This window comes from Idiotropiscis lumnitzeri, chromosome 7 (assembly GCF_059441095.1).
Source record: "Idiotropiscis lumnitzeri isolate Australia: NSW breed Sydney's pygmy pipehorse chromosome 7, RoL_Ilum_1.0, whole genome shotgun sequence".
In the NCBI taxonomy this organism is placed as follows: Eukaryota; Metazoa; Chordata; class Actinopteri; order Syngnathiformes; family Syngnathidae; genus Idiotropiscis; species Idiotropiscis lumnitzeri.
Window position 1 is genome coordinate 2,825,483 of NC_142397.1, and position 12,851 is coordinate 2,838,333.

Genomic DNA, 12,851 nt, shown 5'->3' on the forward strand with positions numbered 1-12,851 from the left:
CGTGGAGAGCACGTGTAAAATGTCAGCGCAAGGGCTGCTGCGTCAGGCCGATTTTCAGGGGCCCTGCGGCTGCCACTGCTGTCGAAAGCAGCTTGCTGTTCTTTGACTCTTAACCTTTCTTTCTTTATTTTTTTTAAATTAAGGGCACGATACATTAAGGGGGACATGTTATGGAAAAATTACTTTTTTTAAAATCGCTTGCTCAGGCAAAGGACAGATTACTAAAGAGTTCGGCTCAGAAATCAGTCCGAATGTGTTTACCCATCTGGCGCCAAGAGTGAAAACACAGCCAAGGATTTTACCTCGAACGGCCGCTTTTAGACGAAATGCAAAAAAAAAGTAGTTCGCCAGTAGAGGGGGGCGAACTTTAACTTTAATTTAAAAAGCATTGCGTGTCTCCTTTAAAAGCGGCAGCAGAGAACCCTGACGACCATCGAGGGCACGGTGAGTTGCGGGTCAGTACTTACATTCTGGAGGTTGAACTGGAGCTGCTGCTTATACGGCTCAAACTCGTGAGCAAGCTCGTATCCCTCATGGTAGAACGTAAACAAGCCCTGCAGGAAGGCCAGGAGCTGTGGACGAGCAGCACTGAGGCATTAACACCCACACACACGCGCACGGACACACACACACGCGCGCCTGTATACCGTATCAACACACAAAAAGAATAGAGGGTGCTCGAAAAAGTTCGAGATGAGGTTCACTTCCATGTGACCCTCTTGGTCCAAACTCCTCCACAGTTGAGCGGCTTTCGGCGTTGTTGTTGTTTTTATGCACAGATTATGTCAATTACAAAAAAAAAAAAAAGAAAAAAAAAAAAAAAAATCACATTAGCTCTTCTGTGTTATTTTGTATGCTACAATATGATATTGTTTATTGTACTGCAGATGGATCCAGTGATTGTGTTTGTTTAAAAAAATATAAAATAAATTACAATGCAATGTTGAGTTAAAAAAAAATTATTAAACAATTTTTCTAAATTGTTCAGTCCTAGTTACAAACTAGAACAGAAACTACAAAACGTCCCTTTCCTCATGAAAAGAAGTTGCTGAGAATAAGTTCAACTTACTGGCTCCACAAACTCAAACTTCTTTTTTTCTTGTACTTCCTGTATTTTGAAGACGTACTCGAGGGACGCGTCGTAGAAAAGCTGCCTCTCCTTATCAATTTGCGTGTCGGCCTGCCAACGAGCAAAAAGAACCAGGTCAGCGTCCAGTCAAAGAAAGGTGAGTGTGAGCTTTAGTCGTCTTGAGATGGCAGACAAAGCTGCATTAGTTATTAAACAAAACAAAAAAAAAAAAAAACAGCGAAGACCAAAACAAAACAAAAAAACGTTTGTTTGGGCTTTACCTCTTGAAGATAAGCTTCTTTCTTTTTGGACGACAGGTTGAGATGTCTTTCAAGCGTGGAGTAATATTTCTCCGTCTCCTTATCAAATTTCTTCTTCCCGTCCTAAAATATAAAAAGAAGAGATAAACAAAAAGAGCTTATGAACAGCAAGTTGTAGGTGCTGGGAATGTGTGAAGCTGCTGCCACTAGGTGGAAGTCAAACCTCGCTCACACTCCTCATGCTCTGGCAGGAGAACTCCGAGACATAAAAGCAGCACAGGACTTTTTAATGACGCCTGTTAGTGGAATTGTCAAGAACAGTGGATCATTTTTACGTGCCCCCAAAAAATTACTTTGCTCTCCAAGTGCCACCATTTTGACCAATATTAAAATAAAGTAATATAGTGTTCATCAAAAAACAAGAGAGGTGTTGTTCCCAAAAAATGTAAAATTGTTCTAAGCAACTGTAACATTATTCATAGATTGAACACCAACACGGTAAATGTTCAATCCTACGTTTTTTTTTTTTAGTCCGATACTGAACACTTGACGAATCACCGATACCAAGTTACCGATACTACAAATACTTTTGATGCCTAACATTTCTATTATACCAAATGACTGCCCACTTTCAAGATTGAACTTTCATTTTTGTTCTAACAAAATGCAGAACAGCGTTAAGGTCGAAAATAAAACTTAATCTTAATGGCTTCATGAGCATATTGACATGGATGAATTCACTTTGATAAACATTTTGTCAGCCATGCATACTATTTAGTTCCTGATACAACAAATGGCCACAAGAAGGCTCATTGGTATCACCGACTGGTATCAGCCACCGTCGAATTGCACCCGATACATTGAAAAAACCCTGATATCGATACCTGGTATCGGTACTCGCCTGTCGCTAGTTATACCTCGATGTTAGCTTCATTAGCTCGACTATGATGTTTATAATTGTGAGTTAGCATTACGCTAGCAGTCATTTCCAACCCAAAGTTATATTGTTTGATTCAATACATAATGTGGAATTGTCTCGATTTTATGTTTGGTTTCACTCATTAACTATAAAGGCGAAACTAGCACTCGGCCATCTCTGCTGCTCGTAAGTTGAGGTACCACAACAGAGTTGACTTTTTACTGAACTTTTTAGCCCACTACAAAAAAATCCCAAGACAGTCATTTGGGAGTAGGGAAAGAGTGAATTATTCCGTCATTCCGAGGGGTGAGGAAGGTTGGGGGGGAGGCTTACAGTAAACCCTAAATTTAGCAGTGGGGGTAAAAACTGGATGGATGACGTTTGGATTTTCCAAGCTGGTCCCTAAGGTCTGCCAGAAAGGTCCCGGGAGAGGAACAGGAAATGGGCTTTTCATGCCAGACGGCCATCTTGCAAACATGTAAGACCACAAGAATCCACTTTTTACACCCTCCCCCAAAACGATCCAAATCAGAAGCTTCTCCTCGATGAAGGCATTTGAGGGTCATGACCTCTTGGGCTGAGCCACTTTAACAGAAAGGGGAGAGGGGGGGGGCTTGAAACCTGAGCCTGCTTGTTTGTTTTCATTCCCATGGCCCTGATGTTCCGCAAGCCGACTGGACCCTCAAGAGCGTTCCGCCTGAGCGAGTTAAAACTCGACACGACGACGAAACAATCCCGCCACGAGAGAGCAAGAAAAAAAAATAAAAATCAATAGATAATTTTACGTGGCTTCTTATTTCCATCGTACCCGTCGTGTCTGGCGCACAATTGATTTTTGTCGGCAGAGGATGAAGGGGGTGCTGTTGTCGAGAGAGACAAGCAACACAAGCAGGTGTCGAGCTAAATAAACATGATTAAGTATGATGCAACGTTGACAGCAAATAGATTTCCCCCAAGAACCCACCGTGTACTTTTTCTTGGAGTAAAAAAAAAAAAAAAAAAAAAAAGAAAGAAAAAGAAAAAAAGAACACAAAAAAAAACTGCCAGCGTTGGTAAAGTGCCGTTGACGTGACATTATTTTGGAAGCACGCATACGAGTGAAGCGAAGGCCCTCGGGAGAGAGAAAACACACGCACACACTCACAACGGGCATCACAATAAATTAAGAACTTGGGTTTTATCCGAGCCCCCCGCGGCCAAAGCGGAAGTCTGACCGGCACACGCGTGCCACTAACGGCAGCTCGCCGCATTTGGACAAGCAATTTCGCACTGTGGGGACTGATGAGTGAAGGCGGCATGTGAAAATGTGAGGAGGCGCCAGTCGTATTCTCTCACCCGGCTTTGTTTGGTTGCGGGTCAAGGGTGGCAAGTAACTCAGTACAAATACTTCAGTACTTTAACGAAAGACCATGTAAAGTAAACTCTGAATTTTTGTTATGAAATACAAAAACAAAAATATTTTCCGCCCAAATGTTCTGCATTGATAGCACAAGTTTTGGCTTTGACAAAAAAAAAAAAAAAAACGAAGGATGAGAATTTAGCACGTTAGAACTTTAATTTGATGGGAATTCAATGGGAATATTGCCCCTCCCAACATGGCCGCCATGTAGACGTTGGGTACCTGGGTGGCTACAGCACGCTCGTTCACTTTTTTGGGGTGTGGCTAAAAACACTCGGGCGTCCAGCATGAGTCACTCCTCCTTCACACCGTAGGAACTTTTGTGCCCCTAGTGGCTATCTGGTGGAATTGCAAATCACCGGATTTGTCGACTTATACGGGCCTCCCTAGGGGGGCGCGTTGTGATGCTGAGGGCGGCTACAGCGTTTTCCCCCCCGCCGTACTACAATAAAGTGTAATTGCACATCCACTCCAGTAGTTGGCAGTGGCGCTCTTTTTGGCTTATTTCAACCACTACAAAAAATACAAAAAGAAACAAATCAACCAAGTCACCATAAAAACTCAGTACTTAGTTGCGCTTTAATTGAGAAAGGAGTCGAATCACTACTTTTACCAGAGTATTTTTTTTTCCACACCCAAAAATAAATCGGTACTTTTACTGAAGTAAAGTCAGAGTACTCTTGCCATCTGTGTTGGTAGAGCATAAGCTGATCTCGCAAGGTGCACCAGGTGCTTTCTGATTTGTCCCAGTAATGAGTATGGCACCTCCATCACCTTGCGCGGCCTGCTGGACGCTGGACAATACAGGTGGGGGGAAAAAAAAAATCACAAAAAAGAATCCTGCCAAGCTTCAGATTAGTGTCATTGTGTGTGTCACTCCGGAAAGTAACGGAAGGAGCAAAGGGCCACCTGCAGACCAAAAATAGGGTGATATTCTTTTTTTTTTTTTCTTTCCCATCGTAATGATCAAACCAGGGTTGGCCAATACATTTCTCTGTCCATTCCGATAAAAAATACACAAAGTTGACGGCAATTGACGTCAATGGCACTCCGTGTAAGGATTCCCAAAATGCAACTGCCGTCAATGAAATTGAAAAAGTTAATTAGAGTTTAAACCGTAAATATATACTTCATTAAATTCAAAGAATATTTGACTTGCATACACATATATATTTTTTTTTTATTTCTCCTTGGTTAAATTTGACGGAAAGCCCACTGAAATCCTCCTGGAATAATAAGAGGATGTCACAGGTTGTGATAACGCCAAGAGATATTCCACACCATATAACCACATATTTATTTCCGTAGGTTTAACTGTGCATCTTTTATGAACCTTGAGTTTGAAATAAAAAAAGAAAATCATTAGAGTCACGGGTGAGCTGGAGCGTATCCCCGCTGACATCCACAAATATTAGAAACCACTCCCAACATTTCCCCACCATTCAAACTGTAACGACGAGAAGAAAAAGTCGCCAGCTCCGAGCAGGCCGAGCTACGGAAAAGCATTGCTGCTTTTAAAGCTTGCGGCATGTTTACATTTACCTATTTGACACTTTGGCCTTGTTTATGGCGACCACGGTGCACCGAGGCGTTATTAAAGTATTAGATGTGTTACGGTAGCGTTTATACCCCCGCAGCGCAGCGGAGAAGGAATCTTTGACCCAAACTGATCCCGGGTGCCCAAAAGTAATCAGCTGGCTGGGAAAAGAATAGAAACAAAGCACTTGTAAGCACTCAACACACACACACACTCGGCTCTACTGTACCACCTGGGAGATTCCCCCATCTGATGGCTTTGTACTCCTTCATGAATAAATTGCACGCAGGAGAGAATATTCCGATGCAGAGCAATGTTGGAATTGCGCTTGCGTGTTTGTAGGCCAGCGACACGTACTTTGTATAGAATACACTATCCGGCATTATTTTCCTAACTGGATCCAACAAGCACAAAATTCTGCATTGGCAAATATCAGTTGAAGTGCAGATGACCGTTATGTCAACCTATGGCTTCTGCAACGCGTGCATTGCAATGTTTTGATACAACAGCAGCATAGCGATGCTTCGCAAACGCAGGTCTGGGGATCCCGACGGTCAGCAAGTTGTAGTTATGAATAAATAAACTGTTTTATCGTGAAAAGTGCAGAGAAGAAAATAAACATGCGAACCCAATCATGACTGCACTCCATCGCTTTGGGACAATTTCAATATACGCATGAATTTTTGTAATATATATTTCACCTTCTTCAGAGAGTCACACTGTCAGGTGACACTCCGAAGAAGGTGAAAGAGTAAGAAAGAGTAACTCCTGCGACGGATACTACTTTTCTATTTTCACCTCCTTCAGAGTGTCACACTGTCAGGTGACACTCCGGAGAAGGTGAAAGAATGTCGCCGAAATAGAGACCTAAGAGTCTGCAGTGCAGCCATTTTATTAGCCGTGCAGGTGTACCTAATAATGTGGCCAGTGAGTGTTAATAATAATGAGGTGAGGGGAATAAAAAAAAATAAAAAAATGCTGGCAGGATGTATGCACCGCGCTAACATTGCCATTCTTGTTTCCTTGACTCTCGTCGCCATGGTAACAGATGTAAGCAGAGGGAGGTCCGACGTTCATTTGAGTGAAAAAAAAAAAATCTCAATATCACACATTGTATCATTTCAGAAGTAAAGCAAACATCTGCGGCTGTCGAGGTATCACCGGCATGTTTGTTTGAAATGGCTTCACTGGAATGGTGACATGAAAGGGGAGGGGAGGGGTGGGGGTGGGAGGGGTCTTGGACTCCGGCAGCTCAGTACAGGACGCTAATTTGTAGCGAAGTTGCAACATGAAAAGACCCGCTAACAGCTCTTGAATTTAAGATGGTGGAAATGTACGTTTCGAGCCTGGGTTGCGGTGTGAAAAATAATAAATTAATTGACTGCGACATGACTTGATTATGAAAAAAAAAAAAGGGAAATCGCGAGACCAGCACATTCAGTAAAGACTCTCCACAAACAACCCAGACTAAACTGAGCCCCTTTCCACCGGTCATGGGTTTGCATTATTTTTTTGTGCACACTTTTCGATTTCTTTATTGTCTTGTTTATTTTAGGTGTAATTTCACTGTTGACCACTAGATGGTGGCAAACTACGATTTCACTCGATAAAATGAGTGAAAACAGCAAGTAGTCCAATTTCAAGATCTGTCAAGTCACGACGAAAGATCTCCAAAGTTAAACCTTCATCACTCCTGCTTTTTACGCCTACAGAGCGCAATGGCTATGGATTAATTTTAGAACATACTTATTATTGATTATTTTTGATGTAGAGGATATGGTGAGATTATGAGTTTCATTCGCAAGAATAAAAAAAACCCCAAAACAAAACAAAAACATTTGTGTGACAATTTCTGAATAGATAAATTTGTGCATTGTAAACTGGGAACATGCTGGAGGTTAGTAACTCTATTTTTTTTTAAAAGTTCATGGTCATGTCAATTACTGTATGTAAAATGTAATTATCACAATTCAAGTTTAACATGAGAAAAGGTAAATGTCACGTCCTTCTCCAGAGACCGAAATTAACTAAAAACTATCTGAGGTGTGTGCGCTGACATGATTTAATTAGCAGTGTGTGTGTGTGTGTGCGTGTGTGTGTCTGCGTGTGGGGGTGTGTGTGTGCGTGTGTGTGTGTTCATTCTTCACACTCAGCCAGTGATGGACCTCAACAGCGACCCTACTGACGAAATCCCTCGACCGAAGTATAATAACGTGATTATTTTTTTTCTTTTTCTTAACCGGGAGCTAAAAGTGGCACCCATGAATTCAAAGCTTCTCGGGTGGCAAAGGCAACACAAAGTAGCACAGTTCAACCCCGCCCCAAAAAATAAATAAATAAAAAAATAGTGAAGAATATAAACAGCTTCAGGCAGTTTAATTCCGATACATTCCAGGTTGTGTTGTTAACTACAACAAGTCAATGTGAATCAAAGAACAAAAAAAATGACTGCAATCCTGATGACGCTTCTTAAAATATATTTTTGTGTGGGAAGAGGTCAAACAATGGGAGGGGGGGGGGCTTAACATTTGACATGCTACGTCTCATTTTGATTAATTATTGGTGGATATTTGACCTACTTCCCTAAACTGAACATGGAGAAAACTACTGAATTGATTTTTTTTTTATAATGGTTACATTTTATAAACTAAACTTTTTTTTTAAAATAATAACACATTACAAAGTAAGACAAAGTTAATTACATCCAAACATGACCCCATAAAATAAATCAGAAAAAAACTGCAGATTTTTATCTGTTAAATTACACAAATTCTAATGGACAAAATATTGACCAACCACCCGTAATTCATAGCTTAATTGTTTATTTATTTTTTAATTCATCGGTTGATTAGTCAATTATAAGCATTTTGCTCTTAAAAAAAAAGAAAAGAAAAAAACATCGCTGCACCTCAATCTTTACACTCTTTTTTTTAAATTTTTAAACCTGGAATCAAAAATGTTTGTAATTCACAAGGCTGGAACGGTTGATTAGAATTTTAATTCATTCCAATGGGGAAAATGTATTTGACACGCAAGAAAATGTCAATTCCAAGCATTACCGCAATAGGAATTCAATTTGTAATTTGCGGCATTAAGAACATCCAATATGTATAAAAGCAATTAAACCTTTTCATTTTATGTTCCTTTTAACATGAATGTCCTCCGTGTAGTTGTCATTGTTATGCCAACGGCGCGTGTTTTTACAAAGCTGTCACGGGCTGTATGTGGATTTCCCTGCAGTGGTGCAGTCGAGTCGCCGGTGCGCCGTGAGCGTCACGCATCAGCACCCGCCGAGGCGAAGCATCCATACGTGACCTCCAGGGATTACTCGCAGTGCAGCCAAATAAGGCGCTAACTGGAAAGGGGGCCATGCGGGGGTTGGGCAGAGGGGGGGTGGGGGGTGGGGTAGCGGTTCTGTCAGAAAGGCCAAGCATGGCGCCGCATTCTCGGTACAGTGGAAAAGTCGCCACTCGTGATGGCCGGCTTTTATCTCGCTCCAGTCCGGGCTAATGTTTGGCGATACGAGAGCAGAGAGCCATTAGGAGGAAGTGGATGGAGTTAAGAGTGACGTGGGTAGCGGGCTTTTAAGGAGCCGCTCTATAAACATGTGCAATAATAACGCTGAAAAGTGGAGTGGGTGGTGGGGGGGGGGGGGGGGGGGCAAGGGGAGAGAACTCAAGAGATTGAAATGAATAGACATTTTTGGGGTTACGTTCTTTAACTCTTTCAGTGCCAGCCAATTTTTTTTTTTTTTTTACAACAATACTGTAATTTTAGCCATTTTTCACAAGGGATAAAGAATATATGCCGGTGAGTGTTATTATATTATGCTTCCAAAACCACGGCAATGGATGCTAATTGTTAGCATGTCAATGTTGCTTTGTGTTGACGTTAGGCACAGCAGATTTTTTTTCACAAGGCTACAGCTAAGGCTAATAGGAAAGTAGTAATTGGTGTCAAATAAGAATTACATCAAATATATATATATATATTTTTTTTTAACTTTCACTACGGCGCTACTGAGTGTGTTTTGGTCGTGTTTGGCATATCTATTTTCGCCAGGATTAAGGTCGAAAAAAAAAGTCAGGTTTAGGATTTCAAATCGGGCTTCAAACATCATGTGTTGGCTTTAAAATGAGGGTTTCAAGTCGGGTGTAGGGTTTTAGATGGTGTTCTGGTTTCAAACAAAGAGCGTGAGTTCAAATAAAAAAACAAGGGTTCGGGTTTGAAGTCAACCGGGTTTGGATTTCAATTTGGGCTTTCAAATCATGATTTCAAACCCGAGTTCTGGCTTCAAATTAAGGCTTCAAGACAGCCGCAGGGTTTGAAAGTTTTCTGGTGGAGGTGCCGAGGTAAATAATGCAGAGCACAGCTCACATCGAAGACGCTATCGAAGTGGTGGACTCGCACGGGTTAAAAAGACCACATAAGTGAACTCAGAGACTCGGTGGGACGCAGAGGGAACGAGCACAAACAAGCCGCCGGACTTTCATTTGACGGTCCCGCAACGGCCCGGGAATGAAAGCGGCGCTCGTACGGAGCAACAAAGAAGCTCTGCTCTTTACAAGTCATCGGCGGGGGCCCGCGGGGGCCCTGCAGCCAGCACTTTCGCTCGTATCAATCCTGTGTGTCCACTCGGCTGTGGAGCATGTAACCGGATTAGAGTAATCTGATTAGAAAAAAATAGCTAATACTTTAAATTAGATACTGTCGGGTTGGCACAATAAGATTAGGAAAGATGATGGGGGAAAAAAAATGCTGGTCTGCAGAATTGTGGAGAAGCATCTTTGAAAGAATCACAGTGACCATGTAAGTATTTAGAAATGTGAAAGTAGAAGGACAGTAATCCCCCAAGATTACGTATCGAGCCCCCTAAAAATGTCTAGAATTGCTTATATTAATAGTCAAGATAAGACAAATTACGATCCCCGAATGCTTGCTCCGAATGGAAGAACCAGGGTATCGTTTGGCAACATTTTTGACGATAATGATACGCAAAAACTAAAATGCAATTGCTTAACGTGCATCCTATATGCATCATATCACTAATAATTGTATTTATCGCGTGTAAATACAAGAATAGGAAATGAAATGGCGAAAATTTTAAAGTAGTAGAAATTTGGACAAGGCTATTATTTTATTTCATTTTTTTTTTTAAAAGCTGATTCTGACATTTGACAGAATAAAATGTCATTAATTAGAATTGATTAGAATTTAATTAATTATAATTAATTTATTAAATATATTAATTTAAAAATACATATATTTAATAAAATAACTGTTTTGGTTCCTCAATGGACACAACAAAAAAATATGAAAAATAAAAAAATAATTCCAAGGAAAAAATGCTTTTTTTTTTTTAAATAATATTTTCTCCTTCAGAATTAAAGTTCACAACAAAGAGAAAATTTGGCAAAAATCTGCCATTCATTTTTTCTTTTGTGCTGATTTTAAAGGAATCAATATTGGTGAATTAAATTAGCTGCCTGGTTAATCGATTATGAAAATGACAAGAACCGCTTTAAACCACAAACGTCATTCAAAAACACTGAAATATCATTTCAAAGTCATCTTACATTTTTCATACCCGTGGCAAAAATCCAGACTCAAAAAAACAAAAAAAAACGACTGCTACACTAAAAACCCAGGCTAAATTTGACGCCTCTCTAACACAAAGCTTGTCTCTCAGACGCGATTATCACGTCAACGTATTGAACTTGACTTTACTACTTTCCTATTTAGGGTTTTCCCCATTGAGTCTTAAACCTTATTTTTTCAAATTCATGTTGCCCTTTTAAATAAATGACTTACAGATGATTTGATTATAAAAAAAAAAAACATGTGAAGACTCTCCGTTATTAACCCCATTTAAACTTTAAGCATCTCACTCTGCCTAAATATATTACTTTAATATGCTCAGGTGACTCAATTTACTGTACTACTTTCCTATTTAGACAGGGCTTTGTTAAAGGGACATTTGACGATTATTTTTTTGTGGGACATTTAGGATTTAAACTGTCAATAGAAAAATGGTGACAGATCAATTAGTGGCGGAATTTCGGTTTTCGAGGCGGATCTTGGTTCACGTCGCTGCCACCTTTCATCTGCTCGCAAAATTCATGAGTAAAGTTTCCATCTTGCGTCTGATTTGTGTAGCGTAGCGTAGTGTGAGGCTGTCAAACAGTTAATTGTACATGGCGGAACGCTTGCTTACCTTGGCGGCGCCGATCTGCTCCTTGCGAAACTTTTCCAAGGGAGTGATCAAGACGTCGTCTGCGTTCTGAATCTGGAGAACAAAACAAAGCAGATAAATGTCAGGCCGTGTTCGCCAAATTGAGTATTTGCGAAAAAAAAAAAATGTAATTAAAAAGCTCGATGTCGTTGTCATTCCGCCGCGAAGGCTGCGCGGCGTGTCTGACACATGAGCTCATGCGGTGGAAATGATCCAATCAAACGCGGATGCATTGAATTGTCATTTATTATGGATTATCGTGGCACGCGTGGGGTTTCAAAAGATAGGGTTTGAATTTCTTGGGTTGCGGTTTTGAGTTCGTTTAAACGTTTCCAAGTAGAATTCCGAGCCAAGTCAAGCCTGTGTTGAGATTTCAATCAAGGACAAGGAATTGAAACAATTTCAATTTAGGGTTTCGAGACAGAGCGAGGGTTTGAAATTAGGGTTTCAATGCAGGGTTAGGGCTTCAAGGTATAATTTCAAGACAGGGTTTGGGTTCCAGTTTGGGGTTTCAAATTATTGTTTCAAACCAGGTTTGAATTTTGGTTTCAAATTTGGACTTCAAATTATGGTTTCGAACCGGGGTTGAGGTTTCAAATAAGGGATAGGGTTTCAAACCCTGTTCAGATTTCAAAGTATGATTCAAGGTTAGAGTTTCAAACAAGAGTTAAGATTTTAAATTAGGGTTTAAAGTCAGGTTTACAATTTTCAAATTAGGGTTGCAAACCAATGTGAGGCTTTCAATGTCTCATTCAACCCAGGGTTAGGTGTTGCAAAAATACGCTTTCAAATTTGGGTAAGGTTTCAAACAAGGCCAGCCTTTACATTTAGGTTTTCAAGCCCGTGTTCGGGTTTCCATATTAGGGTTTCAAGACCATTGTGGGATCTCAAATTACGGCTTTAAACTAAGGTTGGGTTTTGAACATAGGTTTTCAATGTTGGGTTATGTTTCAAACAAGGTTACAGGGTTACAAGCCAGGGTAAGGCTTTTCATATTAGGGTTTCAAGCCAGTCTCACAGTTTCCAAGTATGGTTAGATGTCAGGGATTGGGTTTCAAATTACGGTTTCAATTCACGATTAAGGATGAAAAACGAATATTTGAAACCAGAGTTAAGGATTTCAAATTAGTGTTAGGGTTTCAAATCTTAAACTGGCCTTTCAAATTAAGGTACCAAACACGTGTTACGGTATCTAGTTAGTTTTTTTTTTTTTTTCAACTTGAAACTTTCAGACATTTACTTATGCCTTGCACATACATGACCTTCTCCCACCTCTGGCTTGAAGAAATATGGCCCGGCGCTAACACCGGCAAGCCTGCGGGTCATTTTACATTTTGGAGTCTTTTTTTTTTTTTTTTTTTTCCCCCGCACTACGGCGACCTCTCTCCACGCAATCGGGGTCTCGCCATCCGGAGCGCCTCGCGACTGGTTGGGC

General features: G+C 40.6%; 1 protein-coding gene across 3 annotated transcripts in view; it reads right to left on the minus strand.

Moving 5' to 3' along the window:
- arhgap42b (Rho GTPase activating protein 42b) overlaps positions 1–12,851 on the minus strand; it is a 60,230-nt gene that overhangs the window by 16,231 nt on the left and 31,148 nt on the right. For all 3 annotated transcript variants that reach the window (XM_088300975.1, XM_088300974.1, XM_088300972.1), the window contains exons 4-7: positions 11,399–11,470; positions 1,351–1,452; positions 1,070–1,180; positions 468–572 (exon numbers count right to left, since the gene is read on the minus strand). In XM_088300975.1, coding sequence (XP_088157101.1) covers positions 468–572; positions 1,070–1,180; positions 1,351–1,452; positions 11,399–11,470 — 390 coding nt within the window. The remainder of the gene's footprint in view (positions 1–467; positions 573–1,069; positions 1,181–1,350; positions 1,453–11,398; positions 11,471–12,851) is intronic.